The sequence below is a fragment of the Mirounga angustirostris genome, unplaced genomic scaffold (genome assembly GCF_029215605.1).
Source record: "Mirounga angustirostris isolate CCGP_5_RB_7025 unplaced genomic scaffold, mMirAng1.0.hap1 SCAF_11, whole genome shotgun sequence".
NCBI lineage: Eukaryota > Metazoa > Chordata > Mammalia > Carnivora > Phocidae > Mirounga > Mirounga angustirostris.
The window spans coordinates 40703564-40730329 of NW_026991719.1; the positions used below are offsets into that span (position 1 = coordinate 40703564).

The following is a 26766-nucleotide window of genomic DNA, read 5'->3' on the forward strand; positions in this document are numbered from 1 at the left end:
GTGCCATGCTGTTTGATTGGTACACATCCTGATAATGTATCACTTCCGACATGAAACCTCCATGACCTCTCTGGACAGATTTAGTCACTGTGCTTCCATGCCCCTGGGAAATTTGGAGCCTTCCCTTCTTCTTCTCTTATAAAACTTGTCACCCTGGGTTGTGGTGATTTGTTTTCCTCTCCTCCTTCTCCATCCACCAGGGCCCTCAGTTACCTCAGAATTACAGACCTTGAAGTTATCTGTCCCTGTATCTGCAGTACCAAGTGTGGTATCAGCCTATAGTATCCTGTATATAAGTGTGTATAAATGAACGAGTAACATTCTGTGAAATTAAAGGTAATGTAAAAGTTCAGTTAGCCTGTGGGAGTTTTTAAGATTAACATCCCGAAATCCACATTTTATACTGTGGTTAAGAATCAATTCCTGGGCAGCCTTTTTGCTCCCTTTATAATATTTTACAGCTCTGATAATTGCTAAAGGATCTCAAAATGCCTTTGGAAAGATTTCCTATACAGGAAGGAGCACATAAAGGAATGTCACTCTGGGTCTGTAGCTTTGTCCTGGAATTATGTGGGCAAATGAACTAATCCTGCTATTTAAAAGATGGTTTCCCCTCTGTGGATAGACAAGGTCCAGCTTCTTTGATGCTGACTCATAAAGTCCTGCCTGTGTAAAGAAAGGATGCCTGTGTTCTCCCTGTAGTTGTTTTGTGGGCTCTCTTTTTTCAGTGCAGTTTTGACTTTACGTGATCCCATCACTGGCAGTGAAGATTCAGGTTAAGTACCAAGTATTATTGATAGTTCAGCAGACAATGCAGAGAGTAAGGGAAGTGTACATGCTAAAGAAGGATAAAGGGGGTAGTGGTGGTGGTAGTGAACAAAGAGAGGAAAACTTAAGTATGCATGCATATAGCGTAAGGGACAGAATCTAAAAGAAAAAGTGAACAAGTCATAAGCGTACAACTCTATTGATAATTTCAAAGGGAACATACCCATTTAACCAGTGCCCAGGCCAAAAGAACATTACCAGCACCGCGGAGGTCCATTTCCTGCTTCCTGGCAATGACTACCCCTTCCTTATACCCTAGAGGTTACCAATTTACCATTATCCTTAATTCTATCTCTGCAGGTTAATCCTATTTTGACACTTTGCACAAGTGAAGAATATATATACACATGTATATATATACATATGCATACATACATACACATATATATCTCACAGTTTAAAAAATTCTATTATACTGTGATGAACATATCAGGGTTGTTTCCATTTTGGGGCTACTACATATAGTACTCATCTGAACGTTCTTGCACATCTTTTGAGGAACAAATGTGTACATTTCTGTTAGATATATAACTAAGAGCGGAGTCATAAGGTGCGCATATGTTGAGCCCCAGTGGATGTTGTCAAACAGCTTTCCAAAGCATTTAAACTAATCTACAGTCTCACCAGCAGTATACAGGAGGTGCCACTTGGCCACATCTTTGTCAACACTTGCATTGTTGAGGTTTTGAATTTTAGCCATACTAATGGATACTAGTGATATTTTATTGCGATGTTTTATTGTGACTCACTTCTTTTTTATTGAAGTATAATTTACATACAGTAAAATGAAAAGATTTTAAGAGTAGAGTTTGAGTTTTGACAAGTGTATATACCTATGTAACCCACACCCCAGTGAAGATCTAGATGATTTCTGTCACCCCAGAAAATACCATCATGTTTCTTTTCAGACAGTATTCTCCAACCAGAAGCAACCACTATTCAGATTTTTATCACCATGGATTAGTTTTACCTGTTATTGAACTTCAACAGTATGTATTCTTGTGTCTGGATTGTTTTTGGCTTTCTTTTGTTCAACATAATGTTTTTGAGATTCAACCATGATGTCTTATGTATCAGTAGTCCCTCCTGTCTTATTGCTATTTCATTATATGAATGTACCAGAATTTGTTTATCTGTTCTGTTGATGAACATTTTGGGGTTTTTTGCAAGTCTTATTTTGGTTTTAATTTGTATTTCCCCTGATAACTAATACTGATGAACATCTTTTCGTGTTTATTTCTGTTTGAATATCCTCTTGTAAAGAGCCTGTTCAAGATTTTTGCCATTTTTCTGTTGAGTTGTCTGTCTTCTGATTAATTTATTGGAGTTCTTTCTACAGGGTATGAATCCATTCTAGTCTGAGTTTTTTCACTCTCTTCAGAGTATCCTTTCGACACAAAAACCTGTACAGGAATACTCACAGCAGCTTTATTTATAATAACCCCAAACTGGAAACAACGCAAATGTCTTTCAGTGAGTGGGTGAATGGTTAACACACTGTGGTATATGCATGTAATGGAATAAAAAGAATGAACTACTGATACATGGAACAACTTGGATGGATCTCAGGAGCATTATGCTGAATTAAAAAAAGCCAGTCTCAAAAGTTTTTATACTGTATGATTTCATTTATATAACATTCTTAGAATGACAACTTTATTAATGTATAATTTACATACCACAAAATTTGCATGTTTAAATATACAATTCAATGCTTTTTAGTAAATTTACCAAGTTCTCTAACCATCTCCATAATCCAGTTTTAGAGTGTTTCCTTCACTCCAGTAAAATTCTTTGTGCCCATTTGCCATTACTCCTCCCCCTCCCCCCAGCCCTAGGCAACCAGTAATCCACTTTTTGTCTCTATAGATTTGCCTTTTGTGCATACTTCGTATAAATAAAATCATATGCTATATGGTCTTTTGTGTCTGGCTTTCAGTTAGCATAATGTTTTTGAGGTTCATCCAGGGTTGTGCCATGTATTGATAATCCATTCCTTCTTATTGTTGCATATTACATTATATGTATACACAACATTATGATTATCTGTTCGCTGTGGATGGACATTTGGGGTGTTTCTAGTTTTGGGTTCTCATGAATAATGCTGCTGTGAACATTCGTGTACATGTCCTTATGTTAGACATATTTTCATTTATCTTGGGTAGATTCCTAGGAGTAGAATTGCTGGATTATACGGTAAATTTCTGCTTAACTTTATAAAGAAACTGCCTATTTTCCAAGGTAGCTGAATCATTTTATAGTCCCACCAGCAAGTCCTGGAGAATATTCCATATACACCTGAAAAAGCATATATATGTTGCTCATCTTGGTAGGAGTGTTTTGTAAATGCTAGCTTAGCTCAATTTTTTGATAGTATTTTGTAAGTTTTCTATATTCTTGCTGATTTTCTTTCTAGTTGTTCTGTTATCAAGAGTGCGTGTTGAACTCTCTGTTAGTGTTGAATTATCCATTTCCTCAGTTCTTTGTCTTTAGTTTTCAGCAGTTTGATTATGATGTGTCTGCTTGTGGATTTCTTTGTATTTGTTATGTTTAGTGCTCTCAGTTTCTTGGCAATTCTCAGCTATTTTTTCTTCAAATATTTTTTAGCATTACACTCTTTTTCTCCTCTATAATGGATTCCAATTACACAAATGTTAGATCCTTTATTGTTATCCTACAGGTCCCTGAGGCCTTGTTCCCGCCACCACCATCTTTTTTTCTTTCTATTATTTAGATTGGCTAGTTTGTTTACCTATTTCAAGTTCACTGCCTCCTCCATTCTGCTATTGTGTTCTCCTAGTGAATTTTTTATTTTGGTTATTTTATGTTTCAATTCTAAAGTTTCTATTTGATTATCCTTTATATCTTCTCTTTACTTTGCCAGTATTTTGTATTTTAACTTTCTTTCAAGAGTGTTCAAGTTTGGCAGTTTCTTACTTAAGGATTTTTTATAATAGCTGCTTTAACATACTTGTTAGATAATTTCAACATTTGTGTCCTCTCATTGTTGGCGTCTGTTGATTGTCTTTTCCCGTGTGAATTGGCATTTTTGTGGTTCTTTGTATAGCAAGTAATTTGGGGTTTTATCCTGGACATTTTGAATATTATGTTTTTAGACTATGGATATTATTTCAGTCCAATGGAGAATGTTGATATATTTGTTTTAGCAGTCAGTTTACCTGGTTAGGTTCAGAGTGCAAGTTCCAACTCACTTTCTGTGGACTGTAGCTCCAATGTTAGTATTCAGGTCCTTTGCAGTGCTATTCAGATCTGTCCCATGTGTGACACCCATTGGTCAATCTGGGACCTGAGTGTTCCTCTGTTAGCTCAATTCTCAAAGCCTTTGACATGATAATTAGGGATCAAGCCCACATATGTGTGGGTGGGGGGTGATCCGAGTTGCTCATAAGCAGCTTTATGGGTTTGCTTTCCTGAGCTCTTCTCTCTTTGTTATTTTCATGGTACTTTCTGGTTTCCTAGAGCTTTCCTTTTCAGTCCTCTGGTCAGAAACCACCTGCCTTCATGATGCACTGCCTCTGGAGCACAAGGGGCAGGGAGACAGAGGAAGAGAGAAAGTAAGATAAAACAATGGGATTTGGTTTTGCCCTTTTGGAGCTATAACTCCACCGAATGGAATGTAAGTTTCCTTTCCCTTGAGAGTTTTAAATCCTACAGTCTTCTTTTGCCAGTTAATTTCATTGCTGCAACTTCCACCATGGGATTTTCTGGGCATGGAGAAGGGAGGGAAAGGAGAGAAAAACCCAGGGGATTTCCCTCTAGTTTCTCTGAGTTATAGTAGTTCCTGTTTCCATAAAAAGCACCTGAGCCAGAACATGTGCTCTAACCACAGTGTTCACTAACTTTTAGGTTTTGTTGTGTTGGGTTCAGGCCAGAGAATACTGGAGGTAAAAAGGTGGTAAAGTCATCACCAGTTCAGTTGTACTTGACATTCTGGTATTCTTCCCTGGTCTACCTGCTGATAGGTACTTTAAAGAGTTCTCTAATAGCTGCCACATTCTGTACAAATTTTATAGTTGCATTCAGTAGAAGTTTGGGTAGGTTTATTCCATCTTACCTGGAACCAGAAGTCTTAACTGATATTTTAAGTGATGTTTGGGATTAGTTCCCTTCTTCTTCCCCGAAGTATTTATATATCTCTGAAATAACAGTTTTAGAGATGCAGCTTTTGGTGTAGTTAAGTGGGCAAGTTTCTAAGGGTAAGCAGAGGAGCTGCATCAATGGGCAGAATACATAAGGACCTTCTGAAAAACAAAGCCACTTTTCTGAAGGCATATGTGGTAATCTGACCCGGAAGCACAGTCCTTTGTCCTCATGCAGCATATCATTGACCTCGTTGTTTTCCTTGGCCCTGCCTCTCTGTCACATTCTCTTACTTCTGTCCTGCTGTTTTCCAGTCACCTTTGCCCCCAGGACTTCATTCATCAAGCCCTTTCTCCTCCTTACTCCCCTGTTTGTCTCTGGTTTCCCCCACACTCCTTCCTAACAGTGCAGTCTTGCATTTTATCACCAGACACTGTCTTCCAAGGATAAATACACTTCCCTCTGATATCTTAGGATGTAAGTGCTTGCACTTGACGGATGGAGAAGCTGGGCTGGGGAGGTGGGGGGTGAATAATCAGCTTTTGCTCATAGATTAGGGCCAGACCTGAGTCTCTGCAAGGCATTGAGGTGGTCTAGCCAGCTGCTTCTCCAGCATATTAGGGATTTTTCTTTATACAGTATTTCTGGGGGTGGTGGGGCCAGGCCACATGAAGCTCCAGCGCAGCCAGGAATATGGCTCTAGAAAGAAGGTAGTATTCAAATCACACTAACCTCATTAACTTGGGAATATATCAGAGCCTTTTGAGCTGTGTTTTGGTTTTGTTTTGTTTTGTTTTGATTTGATTTGTTGTTAATCTTGAAATTTAATAGGAAGAAACTACTGAATAACAGTTACTTTTATGCAAGTATTTCCCCTTGTTAGTTATGTGGTACAAAATCACTGCAGGTAGGAAATCCTAAATAGGCAAAAATACGTGGACAAAAAGCACATGTTTTTAAGTTGCAGCATACTTTTAATATTTTTATGGTGGAAATACATTCCTTAAAAACCATGGTGGGCTTCTCAGGTGTCTATTCAGATCCATCAGGTTCCAGGCATGTAAAGGCTGCTTAACTCATAACCTTCTGGGCATGTATTTCCTATGTACAGATAAAAACTTGTTGGTACAAAAGATACAGTACCTTTTGGAAAGAAAATCCTCAGGTACAGCATGTCTCATTTACTACCACTGAAATTTCTTATCTTCTTGGCCTTGGAGCAGGGCAGCCACAGGGAGCTGCCTGAGTTCTGACCCCACCATTTTTATGCCAGACTGACCCAACTCACACAAGGACAGGTCAAGGATACTCGTTTTCTACTGCTAAGACTTTTATTTTTTTTTCCTTTTGGCAGTAGCCAAAGCAACTAGTTAGAAAGAAAACACACTCATTATTCTTACACTTTGATTTTACCAAGTAATACTCATTTCAGTGGGATGTTTCTGTGGAGATCTCCTTAGCTGTGGGAGCAATTTGACTTTGGTACTGGGAGAACAACTGATAAGCCACAGAAGCAGTGATTAAATAGGCTACAGTTCTACAAATAGTACTGATTTAATTATGTACATAAGGTTGACCAGGCATGAGATTTAAAGCTAGCTTTATTCAAGGCCGGAATAATTTTTGTAACCCCCTGCCTATATTAATTTTCAGGCCCAATTAAATGAATTATTCCGTACTGATTGTGAAATATTCCCGGGTAGCACCATTAAAAGCTTTACTGAATTCAGATTGTTGCATTATTTTTTAAAGCTTGTCTTGGGATAATTGTGCTACACTTCCCAGAGCCTCTGAGCTCTTAATTGAGAGGTTCTGGTCCAAGGTTGATGGAATCTGAGAATTGGAAGGACCTTGGAGATCACAGATCCAGATACCTTCCCAGTGTAGCAATCCTCTTCACAATATTCTATCAAACAGGCAGTTGTCTGACTCTTGATCACTTTTTCCCCCCAAATAATACATAGTTTTCCTCCACACATTCTTGAAGCTTACTCACTCATCTTTCCATGATAGGTCATTCTTTATTCCCAAGCCAAGATCTGCCTTCTGGGAACTCTCACCATTGTGCCCAGCTCTCCCCTTCATTACCACACAGAGCAGATCTCCTTTGTCCAAAACAGTTAAAGTCATCTATTTTCCTACTTGCCATTCCCCTATCTCCCACCTCTGTTCTTCTCAGGCTAAGAAATTCCTGGTTCTTTCAACAGCTTTTTTTTTTTTTTAAAGATTTTATTTATTTATTTGGCAAAGAGAGACACAGCGAGAGCAGGAACACAAGCAGGGGGAGTGGGAGAGGGAGAAGCAGGCTTCCCACTGAGCAGGGAGCCCGATGCGGGGCTCGATCCCAGGACCCTGGGATCATGACCTGAGCCAAAGGCAGACACTTAACGACCGAGCCACCCAGGTGCCCCTCAACAGCTTCTTATTTCAAGGATTTTAACACAGTGGAAAAATTCATACATTAATATAATGAACACTCAACTCTCCACCAGCCAGATTTTCAGCAATTAAGATTTTGTCATATTTTTCCTTTACAGAAATGATTATTTCCCTTTGATCACCTCTTCCAGTGTCATCCTCCTCCCTCCTCCGTTTCATGCATCTATAGGTATGTATAGACAACATATAGATTTGTTTTGGATCTCTGTTTTAACTTACATAAATGGTGGTATTATGAATGTGTCTATGTGTTTTGTCCACACAGCAAAATGTTGTAGACCTTTTCATATATTTTGTATTAATCTTTCCATACTGTATATTGTATTAGTCATTATATATAACATAATATTTTTGGCTGTCTGCCTTCTGGGCATATGGTAGGATTGTAGTTCCTGCCCCTTTGGAAGTTAGGTGTGGCCATGTGACTTGCTTTGGTCAATGAAATGTCAACAGTATAATGGGTACCCTTCCAGATGGAGATTTTAAGAGCCAATATGAAATTTATTGCCTTTCATGTCCCTGGCAAATAGAGATGGGTCCTCTGTCAGCCTGGGTCTGAGAATAACTACATTTAGCTTTTTTGCCAACTCACTTGAAACATGTAGCATAAGGAATAAATCGACTTTGATTGTGTTAAGCTCAGATTTTAGGTTCCTTTTGTTACTTTGGCAAACTTAGCCCATCCTGTTTGGTAAGTAGACCTACATCATTGTTTTCAGTGGCTGTAAAGTATCCCAGGTGTGAATTGACCTTATTCTGTCTAGCCACTCTCCTATTGACAAAAGCTTAAGTACTTCCTGAATTTTGCTTTTATAAAAAATTCTGTATTGGTAATTATGTAAGTTTGTGAGAGTTTCTCCAAGATATGTATCTAGAAATGAGATTGCTGGGTCACAAGGTATGGATGTTTTCAGTTTTATATCATTTTGCTACCCAAAATGACCGTACCAATTTACATTCTCACCCTTCTAGCTGTCATTTGTGTGACATGATTCCCAAACCTTTTTGTAATCTTGGTTCCCGTCTCTGGATTCACTTTTGTTAGTCATTGTTTCTCTGTAATACCCAGACTGGAACTTCATTGTTCCAACTGAGGTAGATGGTATGTTCTGAATTCAGCCCAAATTGAGTAGCTGCATCACCCCGTGTGGTATTTGCTGGCATCAAAAACTGAACTGCTGTCACCCTGCATTCAGGAAATAAGAGTTTTTAAAATTGCAGGGGCTCTACATACATTCTAGTGAAATTTCATCCTGGTTTTTTTCTTATCATAATAGCTTTTGAATTCTCCCCTTTCCTCTGATAACTGACCTAGGAGGGGTAACATTCATCAGAGGTCAGACCCCTCCTAGGTCAGTAACCTAGTAGGTTCATCTATGTTACTGATCAGAGTTTTGATCAGAACAGGGCCAAGGACGTAGCTCTGTGTCCCCCCACAAGACACCTTTCAGGTTTACCTGTCTGCAGCTGCAGGTCTTCATCCTCCCAACTGGACAATCCTGATGGCCTTTGTCAGCTACCTGCACATATACTGTACTTACAAAGATTTATCTCAATGAATGCATCAAGCGACTGGAACAGAAAGGCGTCTAGGGTAAGTTGAGTGTGTCCTGATTTTGAAGAACCCATGCTAGCTGGTAGTGACTATTTCTTATCCAGCCAGTGCTTCATTAATTTGGTCTATAATGGAGTTTGGAGTGCAATTCACACTTTTTATTTGTAATGATGATATTCCACGCCTTTGAAAATAAGGGAGATTTTTGTCTCTCTCCAGTCTGTTGAGAGGTCTGGGTTCTGTGAGTTTTCATAGATGAGAGGAAGTGATTCTGCTGTCACAGGTGCAAACAGTTTTTTAGCCCTGTGGTGAGGAACAGGGTGGTCTTTAGGATTATGACTAGCCAGGATGCCTGTGCTCTACTCCCCAGCCAGAGTGTCTTCTCCCTGCATCACCAGAACCAAGCCTGTGCATAGTTTAAGGAACGATGAGGATTCCTCAGGCCAGTTAGCTCAGGTCATTACAAGTTAGGCTTGCTGATGGTCTTTCTGTTGTTCTTTGGGACCACCTACATGTCTAATCCCAGTTATTATTTTTGTATTGGGATTCTTAGTTACATGTGTCAGAATCCCAGCTCAACAAGAAACAAAAAGAAAGTTTATTGGTAAATGAATAGCGCATGGACTGCTGCTTGTAGGTATGGCTATATCCTCATCGCAGCCCTGAATCTCCTTCTCTCAGCTTTGCTTTCCTCTGAGTTAGTTTCACTCCCAGACAGGCTGTCTGCAGCAGGTGCAGTGCCTCTTTCCCAATACTGTCAAAACCCTTGGATGACCTGTTGGTATAGCCTGGGTCCTTGTGCCTCAGACCCAGAAGGTGTGTATTTGCTAGGGAGGGAGGGACAGAGTTGCCCTCCCACAGACCACATGGACTGAGCATGAACCCTCGTTCATACTTTCATACATTTACTGAATGCCCACTATGTGATAAGTACCCTGTTAGGCTCAGAGGTTATCACTGTGAATAACACAGGCATAGTCTCTGCCTTCTTGAAGTGGGTAAGTGTAAAAAAAAATGGACTTTAATGTGCTCACAGTGATAGAGGAGAAGTTCCTGGTGCTGGAAAGCAAATGACAGGGGTTCTGATATACTCTGGGCAGGTGAGGAAAGGCTGTCCTGAGGAGTGTCGTTTGGACTGAAATCTGACATGAATAGGAATTAGATGTTGAAGTAGGTAGGGTGATGATGAACAATGGGTGGGTAAGGGGGTGAACAGTATGTGCAGAGCCTTGGAAATAGAAGGAGGAAGCATATTCCAGGCACTGAAATGAGGCCAGAATGGCTGGATCACAGAGAGTGAAGGGGCAGAGAGGCATAGGTGGGGCTGGAGAAATAGGTTGGCACCACCTCTAGCAAGGCCACATGCCTTGCAAGAGGTTTGGAAGCCATGCAAAGTTTAAGCAGGGAATCAAAGTGATCAATAGCCCTGGTCCATGCGGGTCACTCATTTCCTGAGATATAGCTTAGTCTAGTGAATCACCCAGCTGGTTGGGATTTAAATCTAGATATACCACAACATCTGTCATGTGTCCAGACCTGGCTCAGGCATTGCCTCTCCCAAGAAGCAGTCCTCATTGCCCCTTCCTTTTTGCCACTGGGAGAAGGTAGGTGTTTCTCCATTCCTGTTCCACTTAGTATCTTGCTCAGAGAACTCTCATGATTTTGTTTCCCCCATCCACATCTGGACAGGATTTGTTGGTGCCTGCCCAGGCTAATGATTGGCATCTGTGCAAAAAAGTCTCATAGCAGACCTGACTTTGAAAGGCCTGCTTACAGGGTTGTCCCTTGGTGGGCATCTGGGAACTTGATTTTCAGGAGGGTTCCCACCATTCCCAGAACTGATTGATAAAGGTGACTCATTGTGCCTGAACTGTTTATACAAACAATGTAGTTTCTGCAGAACACCTGCTTTCCTTCTTGGGAGTCTGGAATTTGGGTATTTGCCAGTCAGAGGGTGCCTATGTAACCAGCCTCCAATCAAAACCTGGGTCCTGAGTCCCTAATGAGCTTCCCTAGTAGACAGCGTTTCACATGTGTTGTCACAACTCGTTGCTAGGGAGATTAAGTGCATCCTTGTGTAACTCCACTGGGAGAGGACTCTGGGAAGCTTGTGCCTGATCTCCCCTGTATTTCATCTAGTGTGCATTTTCCCTTTGCTGATTTTGCTTTGTATCCTTTCACTGTGGTAAATTATAGCCAAGAGTATGATTATATGCTGAGTTCTGTGGGTCCTCCTAGTGAATCATTGAAGTTGGAGATGGTCTTAGGGACCCTGACATAGCACCCGTGCAAACCATTGTTAAATATTTGTTCAATACTTATTAAAAGGAGAGAGTGAGCCTAGTGAAGAACCAGGGCAAAGAAAGGAGCTCTCTGGTGGTATCAGTGACTCACCTCTCCTTTTGAGCAGTCAGCTTTGGCCCTAAACTTGTACTCTCCACTTACTAAATCACAGCCCTACAGGGGCCTACAAAGAAATCTGTGAGCACTGGGGAGCAATGGAAGGGTTTTACACTAAGGACTGTCACAGTCAGATTTGCATTTTGGAAAGAATAAATGCCAAGAATCATCAGGAAATTTTGTGAGGAGAGTTTGTTCTACCAGATTAAAATTTACTACAAAGCCACTATAATAAAAATAGTGTGGTAATGAACTAGAAATTTGAGCTAACACCCAGGTTTCCCACATTCCAGCCCAAGGTCTTTCATCAAATCCTTATGGAATTATTTGATGAGTCCTATAAGAGTGAACATCTGAGACTCAGTTCCCTCTCAGCTTTACTTCTGAGAAAGGTCCATGCAAAAATGGGCATCATTTACATTGTCTGCAACAGAACCTTCTGAACCTGGTTGTAATGCTGTCAACTGTCAAAGTAGAAATACGGGGTTCTGAATTCAGAACCTGGGAACAGTAAATAAACTAAGAACCTTTTACCAGTCTCCTGTGCATTACTGATATTTTAAACACTGCATGTAAATAGCTTAGGAGCAATTTTGGCACTTTTGATTTTTATAGTTTTTCAGTTGGTGGAAATGAAATATTCCTGTTTCCACAATCTGCCACCATTGTTTTGTCTCTCTTTGCATGTCAGGGATGATGTTTCCTGAGGGACAGCTTAATTAGACCACGCAATAATCTGCTTGGGGAAATAGAGAAAATCAGTTATTTAAAACACACTGGATGAAAGATCTTATTAAAAAAAAAAAAAAAAAAGACCTTTGAAAGAGGAAAACATCCTGTACTGAGGGAACAGAGGTGGGATGATGGAGTTTTGCTGTCCCTGTTTTGCATTTCTAACAGTAAACTTGAAAGCACAGGATCTTCTGACCATTGGAGCTGAAATTATGTATTCAGTGTTTCTCATGAAATAACATTTACCATTAAAAGAAGATTGCATTTATACTTGTCTTGGGTAATTCTAAAAATTTCTATGCAGAAAATTCTAAAAATTTTAATGTGGAAAATTCACCAGCTCAAGACCCACACAAGCACACAAAAGCATTACATTGATTACATGTCTGTGTATTGGCTGATTCCTGAAATGGTGTCTCAGAAGGATTAAAATTGAGCCTCTGTTCTGAGCACGTGGTGTTGACTGTAGCCTGGGAGTGTGCCAGTTAGTCGCAGCACCTGCGCCTCCTCGCAGGGTCCTGTTGCGGCTGCCCAGGAAGATGGAGGGTAATTGCCTCACCACTCCAGCCACACATGCAGGGTTAGGAATCCTGCTTATGAGGCTTCTCCTGCTCTGACCAGAAAGAGACCCAGGGTGTCTAGCCAGCTGGCTGCAACTCTGGGGCAGGAAAAGCAGAAGAAACGAGGATAAAATCAAGCCCCCTCCCCCAACCCACGTGTGATAATAATGATTAGACGCCTTTTCATCAACAGCCTTCCCTTGCATTAAATGACATTCAGGAATCCTGGGTGTGATGGCCTATTTGCAGTGTGCAAATGGAACATGGGAAGAGGGTGCTCAGATCTGACCTAGAAATTTGAGATGTAGCTGGAGAGACCTAATACCCCCCTGGGGACTCACAGGCTAATTACCTTGAGTCTGGTAAGTGGAATACAACTCCTAAAGGAAACTAGGTGTTTTGAACTAAGAAATTATGTATATGTTTAAGCAAGGCTTTGTGTATTTCTTTTCTTTGTTTATTATAAGTCCTCAAAAGTTTGTAAGAATTGAGATTCTCCAGAGTGTGTGAGGGCTTTGAAGCCAAAGGAAGGTGTCATTGCTTTTTTTACTTATTTTTGTTCATGAACAAAATTCTGGAGTATTAGGTTGAATGATATGAAATTGCTAATACTCAAAACATTTTGGCCTACAACAATGGCAATTTCATGCGGATCAACCAAATATAAACTAATTTCACCACACAGATGCTTTGAAAATATTCCCAGTTTATTATTGTGTCAATCTTAACTTCATCAGAGGGGCAAGGATCTCATAAATTCTTAGAGTCTTTTTTGTTTATAATAACTTGTGACATATCCATCACCTATCAGACTAGTGGGCTTTTTTTTTTTTTTTTTTTAGCAATTCTAAGGTATAATTGATACACAAAAACTGCATATATTCAGTGTATACAACTTGATGAGTTTGGATATATACATATACCTGTGAAACCATCACCACAATCAAGGTAATAGACATATCCATTACCTCCAAAAGTTTCCTTGTTCTCTTCTTTTGTGTTATAACACTTAACATGAGATCTACCCTCTTAACTTCTTAAGTGTACAATATAGTATTTTTAATAGGCACTGTTGTACAGCAGATCTCTAGAATTTATTCATCTTATATAACAAACTTTATACTCATTGAACAGTAATTCCCCATTTCCCCTTCCTCTCAGCCCCTGGCAACCACCATTCTGCTCTCTGTTTCTATGAGTTTGACTACTGTAGATAGCCCCATATAAGTGGAATCATGCAGTATTTCCTTCTGTGACTGGCTTATTTCACTTAGCATAATGTCCTCTAGGGTCATCCTTGTTGTTGCAAATGGTAGGATTCCCTTCTTTTTAAAGGTTGAATAATATTCCATTGTATGTATATGCCACATTTTCTGTACCCATTCATCTGTCAGTGAACATTTGGGTTGTTTCCGTATCTTGACCCTTATACATAATGCTGCATGGGTGTGCAGATATCTCTTCAAGATCCTGACTTCTGTTCTTTTGGATATTTATGGCTAGCGGGTATATGAAAAGGTGCTCAACATCACTAATCAACAGGGAAATGAAAATCAGGACCATAATGGGCTATCACCTCACACCTGTTAGGATGGCTATTATATATATTTTTAAAAGATAAGTGTTGGTGAGGATGTGGAGAAATAGAACCCTTGTACATTGTTGGTAGGAATGTAAAATGTTGCAGCCACTATGGAAAGCAGTATGGAAATCATAAAAAAATTAAAAATAGAATACTAAATGATCCAGCAATGTCACTTCTAGGTATATATCTAGAAGTAGTGTTTGTTTTTAACGTGTATATTTTGAGAGAGAAACCCAGAGAAGTCCAGAACTCCCAAGGCCTGCTGTCTTAAATACAATGACACAGTGATACATGGTCTAGGTAGACTAGAGTAGCCTGGAATTTTTAGTTCGTTTCTGGCTCAGTACCTGATTGACTAGGCCTTCTTAGGCAGTCAGTAAGCATGACTACAAATCAATTGCTAATCCAGTGTTTCCTGACTTTATCCTCAAAATGCATGTTGAAGGCTAGCTACTTATTCCCTTGCTTAAAATGTTTTTGGAGCTCTCCTTTTTGGAATTACCTTCAGAGCCATTTCATAAGCCACCCAAGGAATTGATTCATTCAATAAATATTTATTTGAGTCACATACAGTGGTGGGCAGTGTATTGGGTATAGAGACAGATGACATGGACATAGAGGGCAGTCCAGGGGAGGAGTATGAACAGATGCATGGATGCAAGAAAGCACCAGGACATGTGAGTGGGGAGCAGTGAGGGACTTAGCTTCCCTAGAGAAGAGACTGTGCAAGGAAAATAAGACTGGAAAGGTGAGCTGTGGCTACACTGTGGAGTGCCTTGAATACTAGGCCTAGGAGTTTGAAATCAGTGCTGTGAGCAGTAGGGAGCCATTGAAGGTTTTGTGCTTTTCGAGTTTTAACCTGACAGCTAATAACTGTAGAATTGGAATTATAAATCAGCCTTGCAATTTCTTTTCCCAGCTTGTGACTGACTAAAACTGGTTTTACACACCTCAATTGCATATTCACTTGAATGGACTTTGAATGATATTTGATTGTTTCCAAAAATTAAATTCGTTCTCAAAGGAAAAATTTTGCTTCCATTGACCTTATTCAAAGGAATATGATGCCAAAGGAACAGAAAGCAAATCCAAGCAAAAAATGTCCTAAGTATTTTGAGAAATTGCACTGTTGGAACAAACATTTGCTGTCTCAGAGGGTCTCTTGGAAGTCAGCCTGGAAGTCAGCCTATAATTGGATGTGTGAATTCTGGGGTGTGTGTGTGTGTGTATGTGTGTAATTAATATTATTTATTTGACAGAGAGAGAGACAGCGAGAGGGGGAACACAAGCAGGGGCAGTGGGAGAGGGAGAAGCAGGCTCCCCGCTGAGCAGGGAGCCCGATGTGGGGCTCGATCCCAGGACCCTGGGATCATGACCTGAGCCGAAGGCAGACGCATAACGACTGAGCCACCCAGGTGCCCCTGTAATTAATTTTTTGAATTGGTATCTGCCCTTCCTTTACTGAAGTGCACCAAAGGGTAACACTGGGGCAAATAAGGGGGCACCTGAGTGGCTCAGTCGGTTAAGTGTCCAGCTCTTGATTTTGGCCCAGGTCATGATCTCAGGGTCCTGGTCAGCAGGGAGTCTGCTTGTCTCCCTCTCCCTCTGCCCCTCCCTGTGCTTGTGCTTTCTCTGTCTCTCAAATAAATAAATAAATAAATATTTTTTAAAAAAGAGGATGGGGATTATAGCTAAAAAGAACAGGCATTCTAATAGCAATAATTTCTCTCATTAGTGATGTGTGGGATGTTTTACTCTGACATTCTAGTTAACTGATTCACTGCTGATTGCAGGTGCCACTTACCTCTAGCCTGAGGAGGTACTTTATGGCTGTCTTGGCATCAGGTAAGATGAGAGTCTTACAGATGGAGTGATGTTTGTTATTTGTATGGCTGCTATTACAGATTTCTTCTTTTGGGTCAGCTCTTTGACCCCTCTGTGATTGTGGCATTAGCTTGAGTGCCCTTCTCAGTAGAGGCCAGCAGTAGTTCCTGCTCTGGAGAATCATTCAGCGTCTGAAGTGATTCAGTATAGTAGGTCTGAAGTGTGTGATGAAATTTCCATGGTACAGTTTATCATTAAAAACTGCCTTCTAAATTCTGTCAGTTAACTATTGCTGTATATCTAATCACTTCAAAAGTTAGTGGCTCAAAATAGTAATATTTAGTTCATTTTTCCAAGAGTTGGCTATTTGGGCTGGGTTCAGCTGAGGGGTTTTGCTGTTCTTAGCTGGTCTCCCTTATGCCTTTGTCAACTACAGGTCAGCAGGGAGCTTCTGCTTTTGAGGTTGGCTGGTCAGCTGGGGCAATGGTAGTGGGTAGGAGCCCTGGGCTTTACATCTCTTCTCCTGAAGCAGGCTAGCCCGGCTTGTCTTCATGGTAGCTGGGCAGATTTCTAAAAGTGAGTAGAAGCAGCAAGGCCTCTTGAGGCCAAGGCTCAGAATCGGCACACCTTCGCCTCTGCTGTATTCTGTTGCCCTAAGCAAGTTACAAAGCCTAGTCTAGATTCAAGGAGTGAGAAGAAGCTTCAAAGTCACATTGAAAGGGCATAAATAAAGAAAAGGGTAGAGAATTGGGGCCATTTTTGCTATTTATTACACAAATACAGATTACTTTTCTTAAAGACTTCAGTTATTTCTGTAACATTTAAAAACTCATGTGTTCTGTATGTTCAGACTTAAAGGCTGCTCAGAAACAAATAGGAAAGTATTAAAATTGCTCACAAGTCAGGGCCTTGATGACAGTCCTTTTGTGAAGCTGATTTTTTTTTTTTTTTAAACTTGGATGCTCTGATACCTGAATGTGCCTCACATTTTAGAGTCATTAATTCTGGATCCTTTGTACTAAATGATGCGAAGACCATAAATGCAGGTTTAAAACATAGCTGCAGATTTTTTGACCCTACTCTCATCAGGAGACAGGGCTTGTGTGTCCTTCCAGTTAGATCTGGGTTGACTTGTGACTGCTTCAACCAATCAGTAGAGTGTATGACTTCTGAGGCTAAGTCATAAAAGGCAATGCAACTTCTGTCTTGTTCACTAGAATATTCATGCTGGGACCCCTGAGCTGCCATGTAAGTAGTCTGACTACCCTGAAGCCACGTCTGCTGGAGAGGTCTTATATGGGCATGCTGGAGATGGTATCTGCTAAGCCACATCATTCCTATTAAAGGTGCCAGATAAGTGAAGAAGCCTCCAGATGATTCCAGCTGTTTGTCTTCCCAGCTGAGATTCCAGACAACTTAAGAGTAGAAAAAAGCCATTCTGCCATGCCTTATCTGAACTCCTGACCCACAGAATTCATGAGGTGATAAAATGGTGGTTGCTTTATGCCACTCTGTTGTTTTTGTTTTTGTTTTTGTTTTATTTTATTTTTTTATTCTTACGTTAATCCCCATACATTACATCATTAGTTTTAGATGAAGTGTTCCATGATTCATTGTTTGTGCATAACACCCAGTGCTCCATGCAGAATGTGCCCTCCTCAATACCCACCACCAGGCTAACCCATCATCCCACCCCCCTCCCCTCCAGAACCCTCAGTTTGTTTTTCAGAGTCCATCGTCTCTCATGGTTCGTCTACCCCTCCGATTTCCCCCACTTCATTCTTCCCCTCCCGCTACCTTCTTCTTCTTTTTTTTTTCTTAACATATATTGCATTATTTGTTTCAGAGGTACAGATCTGAGATTCAACAGTCTTGCACAATTCACAGTGCTTACCAGAGCACATACCCTCGCCAGTGTCTATCACCCAGTCACCCCATCCCTCCCACCCCACCCCCCACTCCAGCAACCCTCAGTTTGTTTCCTGCGATTAAGAATTCCTCATATCAGGGAGATCATATGATACATGTCTTTCTCTGTTTGACTTATTTCACTCAACATAATACCCTCCAGTTCCATCCACGTCGTTGCAAATGGCAAGATCTCATTCCTTTTGATGGCTGCATAATATTCCATTGTATATATATACCACATCTTCTTTATCCATTCATCTGTCGATGGACATCTTGGCTCTTTCCACAGTTTGGCTATTGTGAACATTGCTGCTATAAACATCGGGTTGCGCGTACCCTTTTGGATCCCTACTTTTGTATCTTTGGGGTAAATACCCAGTAGTGCAATTGCTGGATCATATGGTAGCTCTATTTTCAACTTTTTGAGGAACCTCCATACTGTTTTCCAGAGTGTATGCCACTCTGTTTTGCAGTGGTTTGTTACACAGCAGTTGATAACTAGAATAGCATAAATGAATGGGTGTGACTGTATTCCAATAAAACTTTATTTATGGACAATCAGTGGACACTGTTAGTCATGGGCCTCTAGTTACTGATGTGCTGGACTCTAGATCCCAAAAAAGGTAGAGATGTCTGGGGATTGTATCTCTGTAGATATGGGGATCAAAACATCCAGTGAAGGGAGGAAATGATCCCTGACTGTGAAGTCAAGGATTGCCCATGAACAGAGAGAAAAAGATGTTACTTCTATTCAGAGTGGCAGGCAAGAGAGTGGAGAGAGATGCAGGGCCAGAGACAAATGTATTATTGGCTTACTGTCTAAATGTGTGCCTTTCTCCCTCTTGGTAGAATGGGACTGAGAATCCTGGGAGGGAGCACCTCTCAATGGAGAGGATGAATGAAGGAGGGAAATGAACTTTCTCCAAGGTTAGCCTGCAAACTAAAATTGCAAAGTAAAGACAGTTGTCCAAATTAGCAACCAGCAAATGAAAGTCATTTTACTCCCACTCCCAATGAGAATCATTTTAGAATGACTTTAAAGTTTAGGATTTTCAAAGAGATAAAGAAGAATAACATCCATTACAAATTTTTCAAAAAATCTAGCCCATGCCTGGTAGGAGCTCATATTCTAGTTGGAGATTTAAAATATATATAGTTGGTTACAGAACAGTTTAAGTTAGTGATGGTGCTATACCCAGGCCATTCGTAGGGCATATTGCTGTTGAGATTGTCAAGGTATGGGTGAGTCAGACAAAGGAGGGCTTTTAGAAGAGGTGACATGTTTTCTAAGCCTTACAAGGATAAGTTTATATGTTTCTAAGTGAGGAAGTGAGAAGAGGACCTTCCAGGCAGAAGGGATGGTAATAAAGCATATGGGTGAGAAGCAGCATGGGGATGGGAACTACAGAGGTTCAGTGTTGCTAGAGCATAAAAGCAGGGCAGTGTGGTGAGAGAGAAAGCTGCAGAATGAGATGCAGCTTGATGGTGGAGGACCTTGTTGGCTTTCATGAGGACCTTAAGAAAAGGTCTAAGGACAAAGGGAAGCCATTGAAGTCTCTCAGCAGTGAAGGGACATAGTCCGGTTTGTGTTTCAGATAAGTCTCCGTCAGTTGGGTGGAAGGTAAATTTGAGGGCAACAACATCAGGAGTCCTAAGACCAGTTAGTTAGGAAGCTGCTATCACAGTCTTGGTTTTAGAAGACAGTTAGGTCCCAAACTAGGAAAATGAAGGTTAAAATGGGAATATTGATATAGAAGATTATTTCATAGATTGACTTGGCAGGATTTGATGACTGATCCAGGGTGAGAGAAGAGAAAGAATTTAGAGATTTTTCTAGATTTTGTGACAGCATAAAGGAGGGTGCCAATGGAGACCACTAGAAGGGAGGAAGGACCAGTGGCCTTGGTGTTAATCACCTTCCAGGTTGGTATGTATGGTTGGCAGGGGGTTTTGGATTTGTTCTTTTTTTTCTTCTCCCTCTTCCCCTCCCTCTTTCTTTCTTTTGTTTCCTTCCTTTGAGCCATAAGCATGTGTGTAGTATAGGACACTTTGGGGAAACACCATCACTTATGAGGTGGTTAGAGGAAGAAAAGGATATTAGGGAGCAACACAGGGAACCCAGAAAAAGCCTTTGGAAACCAAGGCAGTTGTTTTAAGAGCAGTGGTGGGAAGGAGGGAGGGAGAGATCAGCATGTAGCATACAGGTACTTAGAGATGAGGTTTGGGAAATATGTCCAAACTGGTGATTTTTTCAAGAATTCTGGTATGATAGAAACTTGTTGAGGAGTGACTAAAAGTAAGGAGGAGAAGAGAAACCATAGACTACTTTTTGAGGAGTTTGCAAGAGAAGGGAAAGAAAGAAATTAGGTATTAAATAGAGAAAAATGATGTAGGGTCAAGAGAGAGTTGGGGATAAAGGTAGGGAGAGATTTGAACCTGTTAACAGGTATAAATCTAATATAAAGGCAGAATTAGGAAGTTAAAAGGCAGATTTTTTTCTGATCATAGAAAGTTATTTCTTCATTTAGAGCTGTCTAAAAATTGGAATGGATTATCTTGTTAAATAGTGTGCCCTCTCACTGAGTGGTCAAGTAGAGGTTAGATGTTTTTCGGTGAACTGTATAGAAAGATATATTGGTGAATGACTTTGGGTTTTTTAGCCTCTGTTCAATTCTCAACAGTTTGCCCAAAGTTGTTTTAAGCATTATAAACTAATGAGTTAATCTGTGGACTTGTCTTGCCTGGCAGCTTTCCATAGATTCGTCAGATCAATGTGCCAAGTTAATTTATGTGCCTTTGATCTTGAAGGATGAAATTAAACTGCAGATTCTCAGATAACAAAATATTGAGGCTTAGTGTCCAGGAAAGTTCATCACTATGACAATCAACCATGGTCTGGACATAATAGGTATTTTTGATAAGGGTAGTCACTTTCCACACACGGCAACAATGAGTTTTATTTCAAATTTTTGAGAGTTTAATTTTCTATCTGTCCATTTTTTTTTAAAACACTGTTACTCGGAATGATCAAAATAGCACTGAGATGATAGGAGAAATGGATAGAGGAGAAAAACCTGTTTCCTTTTCTCTGTGATTCATATTCCTATATGAATGCTCTTAGTTTACATGAAGTTTGGTTTCCTAGGGCCAAGAGGAGATAATTATTTTCCATCTATGCTCTCTAGTCCTTATCTTAGATTGTTTAGTGATCCCTTTGGTTAGCATTTAAAACAGTTCAGGGTAACCTTTTGCAGTTTTGTCTCAAATGACTACTTACCTGTGTCCAAATCTGGCTTCCTGGGGCACTGAAGCATGAACGGCATAAATGACTGAACACAACTAATTCTCAGAAAGCCACATTTTAGTCAGTACTTTCCAGCTTTCTCACTCATCATTTCTTTTACAGAACTAACAAGTGGTAGAACTAATTAATTAGAATTTTATTCCTTCTCAAGTTACACATTTTAAATTCTCCCTGTTAACCTTTTGAAAATGCCAGTAAGTAGTAAAATAACTAAAATCCAGACAGGGAAACAAGAAAATGCAAGTACTGGAAGAAGAGTTCCTACCCCCAAAGAAAAACCAAGAATACCAGGTATGGTGAATATTTATCCTTTAAGGAAAAATAGTTACATTCTTGTTACCAACTGGCCCACAGGTAGGGAGTCACCCTCCAGTGACCCTCAGGCCTGTATGATTTACCTATTTCTTAGCCTGTTTCTTTCCTTCTGGGAGAGTGCAGTGAGTGAAAATCTCACAAGTCCTCAAGTTGATTCTTTTCCTTAATTTAATATTCTCCAGATATGGTAGGAACAGGAATAAGATACCCTTTTTATCATGTATTTCCTTTTTTAATAGTTAATTTTTTATTTTGAGATAATTTTTTGAAATAAGAGATTTTGAGATAATATGTCTAAATTTAGAGAGGAGTTGCAAAAATAGTAGAGTGAGCAACCTTGCTGTTCCAGAAAAGATGGAATAGACACATTTTACTCCATTCCATTTAAATACAATAATACAGGTAGTTTACAAGTAAATGGATGCAAAAAGGTATACCATGCAAACACCAATCAAAAGAAAGCTGGAGTGGCTATACTAATATCAGATAAATTAGACATCAGAGCAAAGAAAATTACCAGGGATGAGAGGAGACATAATGATTCAAAGGGTGAATCCATCCATAAGACACAGCAGTCTTAAATGTGTATCAACCAAATAACAGAGCTTCAAAGTACATGAGGCAAAACTCAACATAACTGAATTGAGAAATAGACAAATTCATAATTAGAGTTGGGAACTTCAGTGCCCCTTTCAGTAACCGATAGAACTGCCAGACAGAAGAAAATCAGCAAGGTTATAGAAGAAAATACACTACCAGTCAACCAGATCTAATTGACATAGAATGCTCCACAACAGCATAATATACTTACTTTTCAAGTACACATGTAACTAACATTCACCAAAATAGACTATATCCCAATCCATAAAACAAACCTCAACAAATATAAAAGAATTGAAATCATGCAGAGTATATTCACTGACCATAATGCAATCAAACTAGAAATCAAAAACAGGAAGACTACCCAAAAGTTTGCAAACACTTGAAAACTAAATAACACACTTCTCATTAATCCATGGGTAAAGGAGTGAGTCTCTAGGGGGGAAAAAAAAAGATACATTGCCCTGAATGAAAGTGAAAATTTGTAGTATGTAGCTAAATCAGTGCTGAGTGGGAAATCTATGACACTAAATGCTTATTTATATGAGGAATGGGTGAAAGATCTCAAATGAATAATCTAAGCTTCAACCTCAAGATAATGGGGCGGTGGGGAGAGCAAAATAAACTTAGAACAAGCTGGAGAAAGGCAACAATAAAGAAAAGAGAAGTTCATGTAATTGAAAACAAAAACAGTAGAGAGAAACAGTGAATCCAAAAGCTGGTTCTTTGAAGAGAGATTCTCACTTAATTGGTAATGGGTGCAGTTTGGGCATTGAGGTTTTTACAAGCTCCCCAGATGATTCCAATGGGAAATGGGGATTGAGAACCTCTGCTGGGGAGGCTAGATAGGTTTTTCTTGGGACTTAACTCATGTTGGCATCTGTGTGGCCCAGTTCCTTTCTTCTGAGGCAGATTTGTAGCCATGTCATTTTCCCTCACTTTTTGTTGCCCTCAAAGTCAGTACTGACTCTTTCCCTTATATGTCAATTTGCATGTCTGACTGCTCCTTTGCCACAGGCATTGTTGTAACTGGAGGTGAGGGTTTAACCTCAATCCCCCTCCACTTCACCCCCAGCCAACTTGATTGATTTTGGGATTAACACCGAAACCCCTCTCTGATTGGTTTGTCACACATCACTGGTTACCAGTTTTAGGCTGTGATCACCCAAGCCATAGTGACAGTGTGTCTGGTGCACCTGGTCCTGTGACCCTGGTCCTGAGGGAGCCAAAGGACTTGGTTTCTCAGTTCTGGTGGCCAGTACAGTGCCGGCCCTCTAGTAGCACAGTATTAACAGTTGGTCTGCAGTGGATTTGAACTTGCTCAGTAAGTTTGGGATTGTTTCTGTTTTGTTTTGTTTTGTTACCTTATATGTAAGGCTTACATGCCTTTTATTGTTACGAAAACCTGGGACAAAGGTTATTTTTCCTCCTAATAAACTCTGACAATCACTTTAAATCGGGTAGATGTTATAAGCGTACTAGGGGTACATGTGAGCAAAAATCTCAGTGTGGAAGCAAGTCACAGCAGCAGATGGGACTTACTGGAAACTGCTATTTTTAAAAATGGTTTGTGTTTCTATCTGGAGAATTGTGTATTTCATAGTAAAAGCTATTCTTATTGATTTACTTTATTCCTAAGAAGTCTTATTTGCAAATGATATTTTATCTTAAAAGGATTCATGTCTTGTACATATATCGCTTTTTATTCTTAAAATGCCAAGCCTACTTATTTGGGTCTTTGAAATTGTTGAATATATGTACATAAATTAAAAAGAACATGTACTGCTAATTTTTAAAAACTTACTGGAACTGGGGCTTTTTTCCCCTAAAAGGCATAAAACAGATTTTAATTTAGAAAGGCCTATGACCATTAAAATCTGTCAAGATAATATCACAGAATAGACCACCCAGGCTGAAACCTTCCAGTGAGGTCTGTATCAGCCAAACAGTGGGCTGAGAGATTGGAAAGGAGGCGGTGATGTTAGGAGAATGATAATTCAATTGTAGGCTTCCGATTTTCAGTATTCTTTCTTTCATTAAAATAAAGGTTTCTTGGGGCACCTGGGTGGCTCAGTCGGTGAGCATCCAACTCTTGATCTCAGCTCAGGTCTTGATCTGAGGGTCATGAGTTCAAGCCCCACATTGGGCTCCATGCTGGGCGTGGAGCCTACTTTTTTAAAAAATTAATTAATTAATTAATTAATTAATAAGCATTTATTTATTTATAAATAGTACATATTTGTTTTATATTATAATATTTATAAATAATAAATATTTCTTGTAGTTTAGACCAGAGGTTGACAAGCTATGGCCTGTGAGTCAAATCCAGCCTGTCACCTGTTTCTGTGTGGCCTGCGAGCTAGGAATGGTTTTTACATTTTTAAATGCTTAAAAAATGAAGAATAATATTTCATGATGTGAAAATTATACGAAATTCAAATTTCAGTATAATAAAGTTTTATTGGAGCAGAGCCATGCTCATTTGTTTATGTACTGTCTGTGACTGCTTTCATGCTACAATAGCAGATTTGAGTAGTTGCAACAGAGACCATATGGTCCATAAAGCCAAAAATATTTGCTAGCTGGTCCTTTCCAGAAAAAGTTTACTGAACCCTGATTTAAACTCCCTTCCTAGCCTAGCCTTTCTATGCAAAATGATTCCTACTCAGGAGGTTTGATATGCCTAAATAATTTGTTAACAAGTCTGTATATTAAAGAAGGTAAGCCTGCTTCCTGGCAATAGAGATAACTGTGGTTGACATGGAAATACTTCTCTGAGTGGCAGGAACCTACCCAGGTAAATTTGTATTTTCTTCTTTTTTCTTTAATGCATTTTAAGGGCTTTGGAGAAGAGTTGACCTCCAGATTCCTCATCCGGTCACAGGGAACTCATGAGTCACATGACGTGTCTTTCTTTTTAAAAACAAGCTTTAAAATGACACATACATATACACACAATAACCGAGATGCAGGTAGTCGTCTTTTAGAAAGTACAGAAAAGTTCGTCTACTCCAACTTCTGGTATCTTTTTTTTTTTTAAGATTTTTATTTATTTATTTATTTGACAGAGACAGCGAGAGAGGGAACACAGGCAGGGGGAGTGGGAGAGGGAGAAGCAGGCTTCCTGCTGAGCAGGGAGCGGGACGTGGGCTCGATCCTGATACCGATCCCAGGACCCTGGGACCATGACGTGAACCGAAGGCAGACGCTTAACAACTGAGCCACCCAGGCACCCCTGGTATCTCTTTTTTAAAGACAAAGATTTGTTGGGGATGAGGAGAAGCAGTAAAATATGTAGGCTATGTTCTTTTTCTTATTTTTTGTTTACTCAGTCTCTAGATAGATATTTATGGCTTTAGTCACTGGACTACTGAAATGTGGTAGAGAAGAAAGATATGCAAGGTGAACAGGCTTGAAGGGAAGTTTTGTTTCCACAACATTGCATTGAAGTAGTGTGATGGATTGAATTGTTGTGTAGAGAGGGGTGAATTCCGAATTAAACCATAGGCAGCAGACTCAAATAGCTTCAACATGGAGATTAGTATTGTTTTCCCCAAAGCAGAGCTAATCAGCCATAAGAAACATATTTATAGCATTCATGATTTCTGTTGAAGGAATAGTGTAGGAGGTTCTTTGCCCACATGGGCAGGACTTGACCCTTAAGGATATAAGAAGAGTTCCGCTTTGGGCTGACCAGTGACCTAACTCAAACGTCTGTCTCTGTTAATGGCTCTGGAGGATATTTTCCTGAAAGCCTAAGGCAGCTGGACTTTTCAGATGTTTCTTTACTTAAGGATTACTTCCAAATACCATCATGGATTTATCCACCCTGATTTTATCTCAGTCCTTCTTGAACCTGTTTACGTTTTCATTCTGTTCCACTTCTTGAGCTGATGAGTTCTCTAAGTTCCCTAAGCATTGCTCAAAGTCCTGCTTTCTTTTTGATAAAATTGCCTTTAGGTTTCAGGGAGTGCCCCTTTGTTACTTTTACTCTGTGAGTGGGTGAATAAACTCAAGTCAATCATTTCTACCCTTGAGTCTTGTTTCTGCTTCATCCTTTTAGAGCAAGATTTCTCAACCTTGGCAGTATTGACAATTTGGACCAGATACATCTGTGCATTGTAAGAGACTATCCCTTGGGTTGTAGAATGGTTAGCAGCCTTTCTAGCCTCTAACCCCATAGATACCAGTAATAGCCCCCTTCCCAGTCGTGACAACCAAAAACGTCTCTAGACATCACCATGCATGCCTTGGAGGATAAAATTGCCTTCAGTTGAGAACCACTGCTTTAGATGTTTGTCTTTCCCAAACTGCAAAGTTTTGTGCTTTTTGGACAACCATTATAATATGGAGGCTTCTCTATCAAATTGATTGTACTGTGCTTTTCTGGATTTTTTTTTCCAACTCTGGTTAATGTCCATGTTGAATGGCAGTGACAGCTATTTTTATAGCCTCAGTGTTTCAGGTCAGCTGCATCATTTGTGGGTGGCATGAGTGACAGATACCTTGAAATCTTAGAAGTATTTTTTTCTAATTATAAATGCCTTATATGTGTACTGGAAAAATGTGGACAATGGAAAAATTGGGGAAGAATGTTTTTTTATCACCCCAA

At 39.8% G+C, this 26766-nt stretch overlaps 1 protein-coding gene and 1 pseudogene across 15 annotated transcripts in view; one reads left to right on the forward strand and one right to left on the reverse strand.

The window, feature by feature from the left end:
* The window catches only part of LOC123843745 (large ribosomal subunit protein uL11-like), a 29836-nt pseudogene extending 28308 nt beyond the window's left edge, over nt 1-1528 (reverse strand).
* Nucleotides 1-26766, forward strand: part of JADE3 (jade family PHD finger 3) — a 133514-nt gene that overhangs the window by 37606 nt on the left and 69142 nt on the right. For 7 of the 15 annotated variants that reach the window (XM_064573980.1, XM_064573975.1, XM_064573974.1 and 4 more), the window contains one exon: nt 7467-7537. Coding sequence is in view for 4 of the 15 variants with exons in the window: in XM_064573971.1 (XP_064430041.1) it covers nt 16027-16045 (19 nt within the window). In the remaining 11 variants the exon portion in view is untranslated. Of the gene's footprint in view, nt 1-7466; nt 7538-8835; nt 8963-13249; nt 13564-15993; nt 16046-17241; nt 17273-17370; nt 17506-26766 lie in introns of those variants that run through there. The other 8 variants (XM_064573971.1, XM_064573970.1, XM_064573972.1 and 5 more) reach the window with 5 other exon arrangements.